We start from the raw sequence: 18,440 nt of genomic DNA on the forward strand, positions 1-18,440 counted from the left end.
ACACACACACACACACACAAACACACACACACACACACACACACACACACACAAACACACACACACACACACACACACACACACACACACACACACACACACACACACACCAAACATGCAGACACACTGGTAGAGCCAGTCGGTAGCGCACAGTGCCACTGGTCTAAATTAAGATCTAATCTTTTCTCTGAACGTCTTTGTGTTTAGATCTCAGATGTTCTGCTCATGTCCTTGAACCTCGCCTGAGTGTATAATATAATAGTATTTCTACCTGAACACAAGCTCAATATAAAGTTGAACCATTTGTTTGTACCTCATGTTTGTGCTGTAGGCTACAGTGTACACAAGGAAATGAAGTGGAGCCAGATTCCTGCCAAGCCCTTTGTTATCAGCCCCATAAACCAGCACCAACACACCCACATACCACACACACACACACACACACACACACACACACACACACACACACACACACACACACACACACACACAACCGGGATGAACCGCCCATGTCATGTGATTTCTGAGGAAATGAAACCAAAGTCCAAACTAAACTCCTCTGATAGTCAGTCAGTCAGAGTCTGATCAGATAGAGTACTGTAAGTGCCACTAAAATGGCGCAGCAGGGAGTTCAACTGGATCAGGAACAGTTCTGCTGTTCTATCTGTCTGGATCTACTGAAGGATCCAGTGACTGTTCCCTGTGGACACAGCTACTGCAGGACGTGTATCGAAGGATACTGGAACCAGGACGATCAGAGAGGGACGTTCAGCTGTCCTCAATGCAGACACGCCTTCATCCCAAGACCTGTTCTGAAGAGAAACACCATGTTGGCTGAGGTGGTGGAGAGCCTGAAGAAGACAGGTGAGACCTTTACGTTCTCTTGTAAAAACAGCTCCCTGTCTGTCAGATATACATTTACTGAACCCATAAAGACATGAAACGTACGTACAAAAACAGCGGTGGAAAGTAACTAAGTACATTTACTTAAGTAAATCTACAGCTTGCCTCGAGCGCTGCATGGGTCACATGACCAGTGCTGTTTTCTGCTCCCTCATTGGCTGCTCTCTCTCTCTCTCTCTCTCTCTCTCTCTCTCTCTCTCTCTCTCTCTCTCTCTCTCTCTCTCTCTCTTTCATGCTCAACTCCAATAACGTTGGCCAATCAGGACTGTATGATAAAGTGTCATGTCCATATATGGAGTCCCAATGCCAGCCATGTCAACTATATGGAGTAGAAAACAGGAGATATGACATGTGATTTATCACTGTGTCCCAGAAGGTCTGGACTTTACCCAGAACTAAACAATAAACCACACCACGTGTACGGCTGTTACCATGACTAATTTAACTAAACAATAACCACACCACATGTACGGCTGTCACCATTACTAATTTAACTAAACAATAACCACACCACGTGTACGGCTGTCACCATTACTAATTTAAGGTGACGGTTAATAATGTCACACAAATAATTGCAGTAATAATTAATCCATTTAGGCTTGACGTCGACATTTAAAAAAAAGTCTTCTGAAAAAATATATATTCAAAGATTTGTGCCGCATTTTCACGATTTTTCAAAAATAGCAGACCTACAAGCTCGTAGCGCGCCACTCGGTGGCGCGCTATGAGCTTGTAGATCTGCTATTTTTCAAGTATAACATAATTTTTCAAGTATAACATAATGCTTAGTTAAAATAGCAAAAGGGGTTCCCGTCCAGAATGGGTTAAGGATTTAATTATTGTTGTTTTTTTCATTGAACTTACATTGCAGTTTGTATTTCTGTTTGCCTTTTAGACGTCGTTATCACAAATTGCACAGAGCAGATATTATGACAAATAACTTAAAAAATAACTGAAATCACTGATACATTTAATGTACAAAATAGGGTGTTGTAAGCTTGTAGATCTGCTATTTATTTCTGCTATTTAAAAAAAATGTTAATCGACATTTTGACGATTATGCAAAAATAATTGTGATTATATCTGAAATGATTGCGATTAGGAGATGATGTAATAGTTGTGACAGGCCACGCCCACGCAACTACGACAGTCTCAGGAATACAACGTTAATGTATGTTTTGTAATAATAATCAAAATCTACAAAGTAACTAAAGTAATTAGGATTGTTACAGTACTTAAGTACATTTACAGTACTTTAGTAAATGTACTTAGTTAATGTCCAGCTCTGCATGTCTCTGTCTCTGTCCTCCTGTCTCTGTCCTCCTGTCCTCCTGTATCTGTCCTCCTGTCTCTGTCCTCCTGTCCTCCTGTCTCTGTCCTCCTGTCCTCCTGTATCTGTCCTCCTGTCTCTGTCCTCCTGTCCTCCTGTATCTGTCCTCCTGTCTCTGTCCTCCTGTCCTCCTGTCTCTGTCCTCCTGTCCTCCTGTATCTGTCCTCCTGTCCTCCTGTCTCTGTCCTCCTGTCTCTGTCCTCCTGTCTCTGTCCTCCTGTCCTCCTGTATCTGTCCTCCTGTCTCTGTCCTCCTGTCTCTGTCCTCCTGTATCTGTCCTCCTGTCCTCCTGTCTCTGTCCTCCTGTCTCTGTCCTCCTGTCTCTGTCCTCCTGTCCTCCTGTATCTGTCCTCCTGTCCTCCTGTCTCTGTCTCTGTCCTCCTGTATCTGTCCTCCTGTCCTCCTGTCTCTGTCTCTGTCCTCCTGTCTCTGTCTCTGTCCTCCTGTCTCTGTCCTCCTGTCCTCCTGTCTCTGTCCTCCTGTCTCTGTCCTCCTGTCCTCCTGTCCTCCTGTCTCTGTCCTCCTGTCTCTGTCCTCCTGTCTCTGTCCTCCTGTCTCTGTCCTCCTGTCCTCCTGTCCTCCTGTCTCTGTCCTCCTGTCTCTGTCCTCCTGTCTCTGTCCTCCTGTCCTGCTGTCCTCCTGTCCTCCTGTCCTCCTGTCTCTGTCCTCCTGTCTCTGTCCTCCTGTCTCTGTCCTCCTGCATGTCTCTGTCTCTGTCTCTGCATCCTCACTGAGGACATGTCTCTCCACTGCATCCTCACTGAGGACATGTCTCTCCACTGCATCCTCACTTAGGATTTGGTCAATGATTGACCATTTTTGATAGTATAGTGTTTATTACTTTTGACACCGTTGCTCTGTGCTTTATGATGGCTACACAGTAATAATAATAATTTACTTTTTTTGTATTAATATGAGGGTACAGGCACATAGACAAATGAAATATATATATTTTTATCATATTGATAAATAAATGCTGTATCAATCTATCAACAGGACTCCAAGCTGCTCCTCCTGATCACTGCTACGCTGGACCTGGAGATGTGGCCTGTGATGTCTGCACTGGGAGGAGACTGAAAGCTGTGAAGACTTGTCTTCAGTGTCTGGTCTCTTACTGTGACACTCACCTCCAGCCTCACTATCAGTCTCCTGCCTTTAAGAGACACCAGCTGGTCCAAGCCTCCGGAGAGCTTCAGGAGAACATCTGCTCTCGTCACAACGAGGTGAGGAAGCTTTTCTGTCGCACCGATCAGCAGTGTATCTGCTCTCTGTGCTCCGTGGACGAACACAAAGGTCACGATACGACCTCGGCCGCAGCAGAACGGGCCGAGAGACAGAAAGAGGTCGATAAGAGTCAGCAGAACATCCAGCAGAGAATCCAGGAGAGAGAGAAAGACGTGAAGGGGCTTGTGGAGTCCATCAAGCACCGTGCCGACAGAGCAGTGGAGGACAGCGACACCATCTTTACTGAGCTCATCTCTTCCATGGAGAGAAGACGATCTGAGGTGAGGCAGCTGATCCGAGACCAGCAGGAACGTCAAGTGAGTCGTGCTGAAGAACTGAGGAGGCGTGCGGGGCAGGAGGTCACTGAACTGAGGAGGAGACATGCTGAGCTGGAGCAGCTGTCACTCACAGAGGATCACATCCGTTTTCTACAGCGTTACACCTCCTCTCTCTCAACCACCAGTGAATCTACACACCCAGCCAGCAGCCATGTCTGTCCTCTGAGACACTTTGAAGATGTGACTGTGGCCGTGTCCAAGATGAGGGACAGACTAGAGGACATTCTCACAGAGGAAGGGACAAACGTCTCAGAGACAGTGAACAGGGTGGATGTTTCACTCAGGGACAGTTTATTGCACGACGCAGACCACGCCGTTGCGCAGAGCCCCGAGGCCCACCCTCCACGGCCCACCCTCCGCCCCCCCGCCTCAGCTTTGCTGGGAGCCCCCAGATTGGTAAATCCGCCACTGGTTTCACTGTCAACACCAGCAGAACCCAAGACCAGAGCTGAGTTCTTACAGTATTCACGTCCGATCACACTGGATCCAAACACAGCTCATCAACGCCTGTCTCTGTCTAAAGGGAACAGAAAAGTAACACGGATGAACACACGTCAATCACATCCTGATCACCCAGAGAGATTCACTGGATGGGGTCAGGTTCTGAGTAGAGAGGCTCTGAGTGGACGCTGGTACTCTGAGGTAGAGTGGAGTGGACACTGTGTTATAGCAGTCTCACATACAGATATCAGCAGAACAGGGTCTGGTGATGAATGTGGATTTGGATGGAATGATAAATCGTGGTCTTTATACTGTACAGAACAAGGTTATACTTTCATGCACAGAGGCATTGAGACTCCCATCCCAGGCCGTGTGTCCTCCAGAGTAGGAGTGTACCTGGACCACAGTGCAGGTACTCTGTCCTTCTACGGTGTGTCTGACGACACCATGACGGTCCTTCACACAGTCCACACCACGTTCACACACAACCTCCATGTTGGATTTGGGCTTTATGGTTATTACCCTGGATCCACTGCTGAGTTGTTGTATGAGCTCAACTAGATCACACTGTTGTTTTGTCTCTCGTGTCATCAGATCAGAATCGTTGCTTCATTATTGTATAGTTTTTCTTCTCAGCCTGCTCTGTGAGCTTGTAGATCAGCTATTTATTTCCTATGTGTCGTATGATGAAGTGTATAGGGGCTAGAAGGGGTTAATAATCTAATTTAACCCATTAAGACCTGAGACCAGATTCTACTAAATGTTTTCTAAATCCTAACAGTTTTCTGATGAAAAAAAAGAGAAACAATATTATTCAAAGATTTGCGACACATTATCATGATTTAATAAAAAAATAGCAGATCTACAAGCTCATAGCGCGGCACCGAGTGCCGCGCTATGAGCTTGTAGGTCTGCTATTTTCAGTTTGAAACCAAGCATAACTTACATCTTTTAGTTCCACTAGTCACTTCCTAACATTTTAGTCTAGTTTTTATCTGTTGAGAAGATTGACAACATATTTAGTCTTAGTTTTAGTCATTATTGCTTAGTTTTTATCTAGTTTTCCTCAGTGAAAAGTCGACGAACATTTTTCGTCATAGTTTTAGTCGACAAAATCAACACTAGTGTATAATAGACAGTGTGTGTATATATTAGATCTGGAGAACGCGAGGAGTTGTGCTTGTAGATCTGCTATTTTCACAATCTGCTCCTGTTTCTTGGGGGGGAACCCATTTTGGTGTTTTAAGCATTATGTTATACTTTAGCTGTTGAAAAATAGCAGATCTACAAGCTCATAGCGCGGACTCTCAGAGTTACAGACCAAGAGTCCATTTGGTTCCATTTGTACACTCTCAGAGTTACAGACCCATCAGGGTACATTTGGTTCCAAACTACCATTTAGCTGGGGACCCCCTGGAACTCCCTCAAGGACCCCTGGGGGTCCCCGGACCCCCTGGAACTCCCTCAAGGACCCCTGGGGGTCCCCGGACCCCACTTTGGGAACCACTGCCTTAGAAAGCCTTAATGAGGGTTTTAACATGAGTGTTGAATTAAAAAACTAATGACTAAATATTCTATCTGCTCTGTGCTTTATGATGGCTGTGTGCCTGATGTTAAATATTCTATCTGCTCTGTGCTTTATGATGGCTGTGTGCCTGATGTTAAATATTCTATCTGCTCTGTGCTTTATGATGGCTGTGTGCCTGATGTTTGCATTAGATTGCATTTGGTCTTTTGTTTATTGTTAATTTTTTTCTTCTCCGTTTGTAAATAAAATGTAATAATGTTTTCCTGATGTTTTCTCCTGTCTCAGTGGACACTTGTAGTTCACTGATAGGACTACAACTCCCATGAGCTATCATTCTCAATGACCTGTTTTGACACAGGTGTGGACATTCCTTCAATCAAGTGATGAACATAATTATGTCCTGCGTTTGATTCTGCCTGAAGAAGGTCAAAGGTCAATAGACTGAAAGATTCCTAGCCTGGCTAATAAGCCAGACTCAAATCACACTGTCGTGTGGTATTTGAGTCTGGAGATGCTGTGTATGGATCTTGTTTCCCGGGGGGTGGGTTCAAACATTTTCTCTTTGACGCAATTGGTTAGAGCTACTGTCAGTCAAAGGTCTCAAGCATTGAATGTCACTGTACCAAAGCCCGCCCATATTGCATACCGTGTCCCGATTGGCCACACCAGTTCCCTGGTGTAGGAAATGGGCGTACAAAAGTGTAAAATCATTAAGTCATTAAGACGGCATCAAGGCCCGACAAAAAACATTTAGTCGACTGAATCAACTGTAGTTTTAGTCGACTAAAATCTTATGATATCTAGTCGACTAAAACTAGACTAACACTAAAACCTTCCAGGTGACTGAAATGTGACTGAAACTAAATTCAAACTATTTAAGAGACTAAAACTAAAATCAAAATTTGCTGCAAAAACCCTCCCCTCCCCTCCTCTCCCCTCCTCCCCTCCCCTCCCCTCCCCTCCCCTCTCCTCTCCTCTCCTCTCCTCTCCTCTCCTTAGATTAGTAGCTTAATGAGTAGTATTCAAATGTTATTGTCTTTTTTTTAATGTCCAATGTATTTGTATTTAGTTCATAAAGTTAACATAACTATAATTAAAGGCATTTGAAACTAAATAAAAATGTTACTTTTCAGGTTCAAAAATAGCAACAATTAATTCAGGATTTAAATTCAAATAATACACCAGCAGAACCCAAGACCAGAGCTGAGTTCTTAAAGTATTCACGTCCGATCACACTGGATCCAAACACAGCTCATCACTACCTGTCTCTGTCTAAAGGGAACAGAAAAGTAACACGGATGGACAATCAATACCATCCTGATCACCCAGAGAGATTCACTGGATGGTGGCAGGTTCTGAGTAGAGAGGCTCTGAGTGGACGCTGGTACTCTGAGGTAGAGAGGAGTGGAGTCTGTGGTATAGCAGTCTCACATAAAGATATCAGCAGAACAGGGTCTGGTGCTGAAAGTGTATTTGGATACAATGATAAATCGTGGTCTTTAGAGTGTACAGAACAAGGTTATACTTTCATACACAGAGGCATTAAGACTCCCATCCCAGGCCGTGTGTCCTCCAGAGTAGGAGTGTACCTGGACCACAGTGCAGGTACTCTGTCCTTCTACGGTGTGTCTGACGACACCATGACGGTCCTTCACATAGTCCACACCACGTTCACACACAACCTCCATGTTGGATTTGGGCTTGGATATGGATCCACTGCTGAGTTGTTGTATGAGCTCAACTAGATCACACTGTTGTTTTGTCTCTCGTGTCATCAGATCAGAATCGTTGCTTCATTATTGTATAGTTTTTCTCTCAGCCTGCTCTGTGAGCTTGTAGATCAGCTATTTATTTCCTATGTGTCGTATGATGAAGTATATAGGGGCTAGAAGGGGTTAATAATTAAGACCTGAGACCAGATTCTACTGAATGTCTTCAAAATCCTAACAGTTTTCTGATTAAAAAAAAGAGAAACAATATTATTCAAAGACATTTTCATGATTTGATAAAAATCTACAAGCTCATAGCGCGGCACCGAGTGCCGCGCTATGAGCTTGTAGATCTGCTATTTGCTTTATGATGGCTGTGTGCCTGATGTTTGCATTAGATTGCATTTGGTCTTTTGTTTATTGTTTATTTTTTCTTCTCCGTTTGTAAATAAAATGTAATAATGTTTTCCTGATGTTTTCTCCTGTCTCAGTGGACACTTGTAGTTCACTGATAGGACTACAACTCCCATGAGCTATCATTCTCAATGACCTGTTTTGACACAGGTGTGGACATTCCTTCAATCAAGTGATGAACATAATTATATCCTGTCCTGCGTTTGATTCTGCCTGAAGAAGGTCAAAGGTCAATAGACTGAACGATTCCAGCAATAAAATGATTGAAATTAAGTGATTAAAATGACCCTTAATTGTTATTACACTTCTATACTTGTGTGACTCCAGAAGCTCCTCCTAAACCTGTCAGGTCAGACGTGGCTTTTTTAAAGAAACATTTTTTTGTCACATTTTGAAACGTTGAAACGGGACATTGTGCATTGTGAGTACTTTTACTTTCCGTACTTTGAGTACATTTTGATGTCAATACTTTAGTACATTTGGAACTCCAGAGTTTTAACTTGTAACAGAGTATGATCTACATTGAAGTATTGGTACTTTTACTTTAAGTATTAAAATAATGTGCACGTACTTTAATAAAATGACAATAAAGTGACATTAAAGATGAACACATCTTCTATTGTAACTAAAGGATGACTCAGCAACTTTTAATCTATAGTTAAATGTTCAATTTGTTCTGTGTGTGTGTGTGTGTGTGTGTGTGTGTGTGCGTGGGCGTCACTGAAGAAGTCTAAACAAGAGAAAGAAGCCAGTTTAGCTGTAGAGCCCTGCTGCTTGTATTGTGTGTTTATACTGACACCTGCTGTCAACACAGTGAACTGCAACGTGTTTATGGCTCAAACTTTAAAAAGTCAACCAGGGATTCTCAACAAACTTTAATTTCAAGAGTTACAGACCTGTAAGGGTCCATTTGGTTCCATGTGTTACTCTCAGAGACCTGTAAGGGTCCATTTGGTTCCATGTGTTACTCTCAGAGTTACAGACCTGTAAGGGTCCATTTGGTTCCATGTGTTACTCTCAGAGTTACAATTTACAATTTACAATTTAGGCATTTAGCAGACGCTCTTAATCCAGAGCGACTTACAATAAGCAAGAACAAAAGCATGGGAATACATCACATATGTAAAAAGCATTTATCGCGAAACATGCGTAAGCTAAGAACGTGACTAGAACATATCTATATAATGACACTATACATATAAACTATAACTAGAACATATCTATATAATGACACTATACATATAAACTACACATATATGCTATACTATGCTGCACATATATACTATGAAGTGCTATGACTACTATACACTATATACTATGAAGTGCTATGACTACATACAATGCACTTATTGTGCTGTCTACATGACATGCTATAAGTCTGTTTCAAATGCTATATAAGTCTAAGAAGTGCTGTCTAAGGGGGGTAGGGTAAGTGCTATGGGCCATGATGGAGTCTGAAAAGGTGGGTTTTCAGACTACGGCGGAAGATCGGGAGTGATGCTGCAGTTCTGATTGCAACGGGAAGTGCATTCCACAGTTACAGACCTGTAAGGGTCCATTTGGTTCCATGTGTTACTCTCAGAGACCTGTAAGGGTCCATTTGGTTCCATGTGTTACTCTCTCAGAGTTACAGAACTGTAAGGGTCCATTTGGTTACATGTGTTACTCTCTCAGAGTCACAGACCTGTAAGGGTCCATTTGGTTCCATGTGTTACACTCTCAGAGTCACAGACCTGTAAGGGTCCATTTGGTTCCATGTGTTACTCTCAGAGTTACAGACCTGTAAGGGTCCATTTGGTTCCATGTGTTACACTCTCAGAGTCACAGACCTGTAAGGGTCCATTTGGTTCCATGTGTTACACTCTCAGAGTCACAGACCTGTAAGGGTCCATTTGGTTCCATGTGTTACTCTCAGAGTTACAGACCTGTAAGGGTCCATTTGGTTCCATGTGTTACTCTCAGAGTCACAGACCCGTAAGGGTCCATTTGGTTCCATGTGTTACTCTCAGAGTTACAGACCTGTAAGGGTCCATTTGGTTCCATGTGTTACTCTCAGAGTTACAGACCTGTAAGGGTCCATTTGGTTCCATGTGTTACACTCTCAGAGTTACAGACCTGTAAGGGTCCATTTGGTTCCATGTGTTACTCTCAGAGTTACAGACCTGTAAGGGTCCATTTGGTTCCATGTGTTACACTCTCAGAGTCACAGACCTGTAAGGGTCCATTTGGTTCCATGTGTTACTCTCAGAGTTACAGACCCGTAAGGGTCCATTTGGTTCCATGTGTTACTCTCTCAGAGTCACAGACCTGTAAGGGTGCATTTGGTTCCATGTGTTACACTCTCAGAGTTACAGACCCGTAAGGGTCCATTTGGTTCCATGTGTTACACTCTCAGAGTCACAGACCTGTAAGGGTCCATTTGGTTCCATGTGTTACACTCTCAGAGTCACAGACCTGTAAGGGTCCATTTGGTTCCATGTGTTACACTCTCAGAGTTACAGACCTGTAAGGGTCCATTTGGTTCCATGTGTTACACTCTCAGAGTCACAGACCTGTAAGGGTCCATTTGGTTCCATGTGTTACACTCTCAGAGTTACATACCCGTAAGGGTCCATTTGGTTCCATGTGTTACACTCTCCGAATTACAGACCTGTAAGGGTCCATTTGGTTCCACGTGTTACACTCTCAGAGTTACAGACCTGTAAGGGTCCATTTGGTTCCATGTGTTACACTCTCAGAGTTACAGACCTGTAAGGGTCCATTTGGTTCCATGTGTTACTCTCAGAGTTACAGACCTGTAAGGGTCCATTTGGTTCCATGTGTTACTCTCAGAGTTACAGACCTGTAAGGGGTCCATTTGGTTCCATGTGTTACACTCTCAGAGTTACAGACCCGTAAGGGTCCATTTGGTTCCATGTGTTACACTCTCAGAGTTACAGACCTGTAAGGGTCCATTTGGTTCCATGTGTTACACTCTCAGAGTCACAGACCTGTAAGGGTCCATTTGGTTCCATGTGTTACTCTCAGAGTTACAGACCTGTAAGGGTCCATTTGGTTCCATGTGTTACACTCTCAGAGTTACAGACCTGTAAGGGTCCATTTGGTTCCATGTGTTACTCTCAGAGTTACAGACCTGTAAGGGTCCATTTGGTTCCATGTGTTACACTCTCAGAGTTACAGACCTGTAAGGGTCCATTTGGTTCCATGTGTTACTCTCAGAGTTACAGACCTGTAAGGGTCCATTTGGTTCCATGTGTTACACTCTCAGAGTTACAGACCTGTAAGGGTCCATTTGGTTCCATGTGTTACTCTCAGAGTTACAGACCTGTAAGGGTCCATTTGGTTCCATGTGTTACACTCTCAGAGTTACAGACCTGTAAGGGTCCATTTGGTTCCATGTGTTACTCTCAGAGTTACAGACCTGTAAGGGTCCATTTGGTTCCATGTGTTACACTCTCAGAGTTACAGACCTGTAAGGGTCCATTTGGTTCCATGTGTTACTCTCAGAGTTACAGACCTGTAAGGGTCCATTTGGTTCCATGTGTTACTCTCAGAGTCACAGACCTGTAAGGGTCCATTTGGTTCCATGTGTTACTCTCAGAGTCACAGACCTGTAAGGGTCTATCAATAATGTAGGGCTGGGGACCCCCTGGAACCTCCCCATAGACCCTTGGGGGGTCCCCGGACCCCACTTTGAGAACCACAGTCCCAGAGGACAGAAATAGAAGATACAATGTTGCACATTCTGCATTTATTTGAAACCCAAACAAAAAGTTATTTTCAAAACAGTGAACATAAAAAAAATAAAATAAGACACATTGATGATGATCATGTTAAATAGCAATGTGATTTACATCGACCAATGAAAGCTCATGGAATTATTCTGGGTCTCTGATGACCATATATGGCACATACTGGCATCGGGTACTCGGGCCGGTACCACCCTCAAGTACCATAGGGGCCCCTGGTGCCCAAGGGCCCCTACGGTAGATCCGGCCCTGTGTACTCGTAGTCAGTCTGAAAAAAATGCTATCGGGACGACTCTAATATTGTTAGGTCGCTTTTGGGCAGAAACCACTCAGTTTCAAGCTCTGAGAAAATCATTAACATGGTTAATTTTTTTCAATAGCTAAAGCATAACATAATGCTAACACCTAAAGGGGTTCCCGCCCAGAATGGGTTAATAAATGGACCAAAAACACAACAAGTGGTGATAATATAAGAACACATTGGAGTCTCTGACAGTGTATAAAGTCACCATAACAACACAGTCTCTGACAGTGGATAAAGTCACCATAACAACACAGTCTCTGACAGTGGATAAAGTCACCATAACAACACAGTCTCTGACAGTGGATAAAGTCACCATAACAACACAGTCTCTGACAGTGGATAAAGTCACCATAACAACACAGTCTCTGACAGTGGATAAAGTCACCATAACAACACAGTCTCTGACAGTGGATAAAGTCACCATAACAACACAGTCTCTGACAGTGTATAAAGTCACCATAACAACACAGTCTCTGACAGTGGATAAAGTCACCATAACAACACAGTCTCTGACAGTGTATAAAGTCACCATAACAACACAGTCTCTGACAGTGTATAAAGTCACCATAACAACACAGTCTCTGACAGTGTATAAAGTCACCATAACAACACAGTCTCTGACAGTGTATAAAGTCACCATAACAACACAGTCTCTGACAGTGGATAAAGTCACCATAACAACACAGTCTCTGACAGTGTATAAAGTCACCATAACAACACAGTCTCTGACAGTGTATAAAGTCACCATAACAACACAGTCTCTGACAGTGGATAAAGTCACCATAACAACAGTCTCTGACAGTGTATAAAGTCACCATAACAACACAGTCTCTGACAGTGTATAAAGTCACCATAACAACACAGTCTCTGACAGTGTATAAAGTCACCATAACAACACAGTCTCTGACAGTGTATAAAGTCACCATAACAACACAGTCTCTGACAGTGGATAAAGTCACCATAACAACACAGTCTCTGACAGTGTATAAAGTCACCATAACAACACAGTCTCTGGCAGTGTATAAAGTCACCATAACAACACAGTCTCTGACAGTGTATAAAGTCACCATAACAACACAGTCTCTGACAGTGTATAAAGTCACCATAACAACACAGTCTCTGACAGTGGATAAAGTCACCATAACAACACAGTCTCTGACAGTGTATAAAGTCACCATAACAACACAGTCTCTGACAGTGTATAAAGTCACCATAACAACACAGTCTCTGACAGTGGATAAAGTCACCATAACAACACAGTCTCTGACAGTGGATAAAGTCACCATAACAACACAGTCTCTGACAGTGTATAAAGTCACCATAACAACACAGTCTCTGACAGTGTATAAAGTCACCATAACAACACAGTCTCTGACAGTGGATAAAGTCACCATAACAACACAGTCTCTGACAGTGTATAAAGTCACCATAACAACACAGTCTCTGACAGTGTATAAAGTCACCATAACAACACAGTCTCTGACAGTGGATAAAGTCACCATAACAACACAGTCTCTGACAGTGTATAAAGTCACCATAACAACACAGTCTCTGACAGTGTATAAAGTCACCATAACAACACAGTCTCTGACAGTGTATAAAGTCACCATAACAACACAGTCTCTGACAGTGTATAAAGTCACCATAACAACACAGTCTCTGACAGTGTATAAAGTCACCATAACAACACAGTCTCTGACAGTGTATAAAGTCACCATAACAACACAGTCTCTGACAGTGTATAAAGTCACCATAACAACACAGTCTCTGACAGTGTATAAAGTCACCATAACAACACAGTCTCTGACAGTGTATAAAGTCACCATAACAACACAGTCTCTGACAGTGTATAAAGTCACCATAACAACACAGTCTCTGACAGTGTATAAAGTCACCATAACAACACAGTCTCTGACAGTGAATAAAGTCACCATAACAACACAGTCTCTGACAGTGTATAAAGTCACCATAACAACACAGTCTCTGACAGTGTATAAAGTCACCATAACAACACAGTCTCTGACAGTGAATAAAGTCACCATAACAACACAGTCTCTGACAGTGAATAAAGTCACCATAACAACACAGTCTCTGACAGTGTATAAAGTCACCATAACAACACAGTCTCTGACAGTGAATAAAGTCACCATAACAACACAGTCTCTGACAGTGTATAAAGTCACCATAACAACACAGTCTCTGACAGTGAATAAAGTCACCATAACAACACAGTCTCTGACAGTGTATAAAGTCACCATAACAACACAGTCTCTGACAGTGTATAAAGTCACCATAACAACACAGTCTCTGACAGTGTATAAAGTCACCATAACAACACAGTCTCTGACAGTGTATAAAGTCACCATAACAACACAGTCTCTGACAGTGTATAAAGTCACCATAACAACACAGTCTCTGACAGTGTAAAAAGTCACCATAACAACACAGTCTCTGACAGTGTATAAAGTCACCATAACAACACAGTCTCTGACAGTGTATAAAGTCACCATAACAACACAGTCTCTGACAGTGTATAAAGTCACCATAACAACACAGTCTCTGACAGTGTATAAAGTCACCATAACAACACAGTCTCTGACAGTGTATAAAGTCACCATAACAACACAGTCTCTGACAGTGTATAAAGTCACCATAACAACACAGTCTCTGACAGTGTATAAAGTCACCATAACAACACAGTCTCTGACAGTGTATAAAGTCACCATAACAACACAGTCTCTGACAGTGTATAAAGTCACCATAACAACACAGTCTCTGACAGTGTATAAAGTCACCATAACAACACAGTCTCTGACAGTGTATAAAGTCACCATAACAACACAGTCTCTGACAGTGTATAAAGTCACCATAACAACACAGTCTCTGACAGTGTATAAAGTCACCATAACAACACAGTCTCTGACAGTGTATAAAGTCACCATAACAACACAGTCTCTGACAGTGTATAAAGTCACCATAACAACACAGTCTCTGACAGTGTATAAAGTCACCATAACAACACAGTCTCTGACAGTGTATAAAGTCACCATAACAACACAGTCTCTGACAGTGTATAAAGTCACCATAACAACACAGTATCTGACAGTGTATAAAGTCACCATAACAACACAGTCTCTGACAGTGTATAAAGTCACCATAACAACACAGTCTCTGACAGTGTATAAAGTCACCATAACAACACAGTCTCTGACAGTGTATAAAGTCACCATAACAACACAGTCTCTGACAGTGTATAAAGTCACCATAACAACACAGTCTCTGACAGTGTATAAAGTCACCATAACAACACAGTCTCTGACAGTGTATAAAGTCACCATAACAACACAGTCTCTGACAGTGTATAAAGTCACCATAACAACACAGTCTCTGACAGTGTATAAAGTCACCATAACAACACAGTCTCTGACAGTGTATAAAGTCACCATAACAACACAGTCTCTGACAGTGTATAAAGTCACCATAACAACACAGTCTCTGACAGTGTATAAAGTCACCATAACAACAGTCTCTGACAGTGTATAAAGTCACCATAACAACACAGTCTCTGACAGTGAATAAAGTCACCATAACAACACAGTCTCTGACAGTGTATAAAGTCACCATAACAACACAGTCTCTGACAGTGTATAAAGTCACCATAACAACACAGTCTCTGACAGTGTATAAAGTCACCATAACAACACAGTCTCTGACAGTGTATAAAGTCACCATAACAACACAGTCTCTGACAGTGTATAAAGTCACCATAACAACACAGTCTCTGACAGTGTATAAAGTCACCATAACAACACAGTCTCTGACAGTGTATAAAGTCACCATAACAACACAGTCTCTGACAGTGTATAAAGTCACCATAACAACACAGTCTCTGACAGTGTATAAAGTCACCATAACAACACAGTCTCTGACAGTGTATAAAGTCACCATAACAACACAGTCTCTGACAGTGTATAAAGTCACCATAACAACACAGTCTCTGACAGTGTATAAAGTCACCATAACAACACAGTCTCTGACAGTGTATAAAGTCACCATAACAACACAGTCTCTGACAGTGTATAAAGTCACCATAACAACACAGTCTCTGACAGTGTATAAAGTCACCATAACAACACAGTCTCTGACAGTGTATAAAGTCACCATAACAACACAGTCTCTGACAGTGTATAAAGTCACCATAACAACACAGTCTCTGACAGTGTATAAAGTCACCATAACAACACAGTCTCTGACAGTGTATAAAGTCACCATAACAACACAGTCTCTGACAGTGTATAAAGTCACCATAACAACACAGTCTCTGACAGTGAATAAAGTCACCATAACAACAGTCTCTGACAGTGTATAAAGTCACCATAACAACAGTCTCTGACAGTGAATAAAGTCACCATAACAACAGTCTCTGACAGTGTATAAAGTCACCATAACAACAGTCTCTGACAGTGAATAAAGTCACCATAACAACACAGTCTCTGACAGTGTATAAAGTCACCATAACAACAGTCTCTGACAGTGAATAAAGTCACCATAACAACAGTCTCTGACAGTGAATAAAGTCACCATAACAACACAGTCTCTGACAGTGAATAAAGTCACCATAACAACAGTCTCTGACAGTGAATAAAGTCACCATAACAACACAGTCTCTGACAGTGAATAAAGTCACCATAACAACACAGTCTCTGACAGTGTATAAAGTCACCATAACAACACAGTCTCTGACAGTGAATAAAGTCACCATAACAACACAGTCTCTGACAGTGAATAAAGTCACCATAACAACACAGTCTCTGACAGTGTATACAGTCACCATAACAACAGTCTCTGACAGTGAATAAAGTCACCATAACAACACAGTCTCTGACAGTGTATAAAGTCACCATAACAACACAGTCTCTGACAGTGTATAAAGCCACCATAACAACACAGTCTCTGACAGTGTATACAGTCACCATAACAACAGTCTCTGACAGTGAATAAAGTCACCATAACAACACAGTCTCTGACAGTGTATAAAGTCACCATAACAACACAGTCTCTGACAGTGTATAAAGTCACCATAACAACAGTCTCTGACAGTGTATAAAGTCACCATAACAACACAGTCTCTGACAGTGTATAAAGTCACCATAACAACACAGTCTCTGACAGTGTATAAAGTCACCATAACAACACAGTCTCTGACAGTGTATAAAGTCACCATAACAACACAGTCTCTGACAGTGTATAAAGTCACCATAACAACAGTCTCTGACAGTGTATAAAGTCACCATAACAACACAGTCTCTGACAGTGTATAAAGTCACCATAACAACAGTCTCTGACAGTGTATAAAGTCACCATAACAACACAGTCTCTGACAGTGGATAAAGTCACCATAACAACAGTCTCTGACAGTGTATAAAGTCACCATAACAACACAGTCTCTGACAGTGTATAAAGTCACCATAACAACAGTCTCTGACAGTGTATAAAGTCACCATAACAACACAGTCTCTGACAGTGTATAAAGTCACCATAACAACACAGTCTCTGACAGTGTATAAAGTCACCATAACAACACAGTCTCTGACAGTGTATAAAGTCACCATAACAACAGTCTCTGACAGTGTATAAAGTCACCATAACAACACAGTCTCTGACAGTGTATAAAGTCACCATAACAACAGTCTCTGACAGTGTATAAAGTCACCATAACAACACAGTCTCTGACAGTGGATAAAGTCACCATAACAACAGTCTCTGACAGTGTATAAAGTCACCATAACAACACAGTCTCTGACAGTGGATAAAGTCACCATAACAACACAGTCTCTGACAGTGTATAAAGTCACCATAACAACACAGTCTCTGACAGTGTATAAAGTCACCATAACAACAGTCTCTGACAGTGTATAAAGTCACCATAACAACACAGTCTCTGACAGTGTATACAGTCACCATAACAACACAGTCTCTGACAGTGGATAAAGTCACCATAACAACACAGTCTCTGACAGTGTATACAGTCACCATAACAACACAGTCTCTGACAGTGGATAAAGTCACCATAACAACACAGTCTCTGACAGTGGATAAAGTCACCATAACAACACAGTCTCTGACAGTGAATAAAGTCACCATAACAACAGTCTCTGACAGTGAATAAAGTCACCATAACAACACAGTCTCTGACAGTGAATAAAGTCACCATAACAACAGTCTCTGACAGTGAATAAAGTCACCATAACAACACAGTCTCTGACAGTGAATAAAGTCACCATAACAACACAGTCTCTGACAGTGTATAAAGTCACCATAACAACACAGTCTCTGACAGTGAATAAAGTCACCATAACAACACAGTCTCTGACAGTGAATAAAGTCACCATAACAACACAGTCTCTGACAGTGTATACAGTCACCATAACAACAGTCTCTGACAGTGAATAAAGTCACCATAACAACACAGTCTCTGACAGTGTATAAAGTCACCATAA

At 42.1% G+C, this 18,440-nt stretch overlaps 2 protein-coding genes across 2 annotated transcripts; both read left to right on the forward strand.

Annotated features, from left to right (window-relative positions):
* Nucleotides 1-614: 614 nt before the first annotated feature.
* On the forward strand, nt 615-4,932 carry LOC306918494 (tripartite motif-containing protein 16-like; the record flags this gene model as incomplete). The annotated part of the gene is made up of 2 exons (XM_079531396.1): nt 615-864; nt 3,230-4,932. 2 exons carry the CDS (start codon nt 615-617, stop codon nt 4,795-4,797), a joined length of 1,818 nt encoding a protein of 605 aa, XP_079387522.1. The 3' UTR covers nt 4,798-4,932.
* A 1,171-nt stretch (nt 4,933-6,103) lies between these two features.
* Nucleotides 6,104-7,529, forward strand: LOC306918495 (tripartite motif-containing protein 16-like protein; the record flags this gene model as incomplete). Its single annotated transcript, XM_079531397.1, has 2 exons — nt 6,104-6,122; nt 6,953-7,529. The coding sequence occupies 2 exons, from the start codon at nt 6,104-6,106 to the stop codon at nt 7,507-7,509; spliced, it is 576 nt and encodes a 191-aa protein (XP_079387523.1). The 3' UTR covers nt 7,510-7,529.
* Between the last annotated feature and the right edge of the window lie 10,911 nt (nt 7,530-18,440).

This window comes from Electrona antarctica (genome assembly GCF_951216825.1).
Source record: "Electrona antarctica genome assembly, contig: scaffold_384, whole genome shotgun sequence".
Lineage (NCBI taxonomy): Eukaryota > Metazoa > Chordata > Actinopteri > Myctophiformes > Myctophidae > Electrona > Electrona antarctica.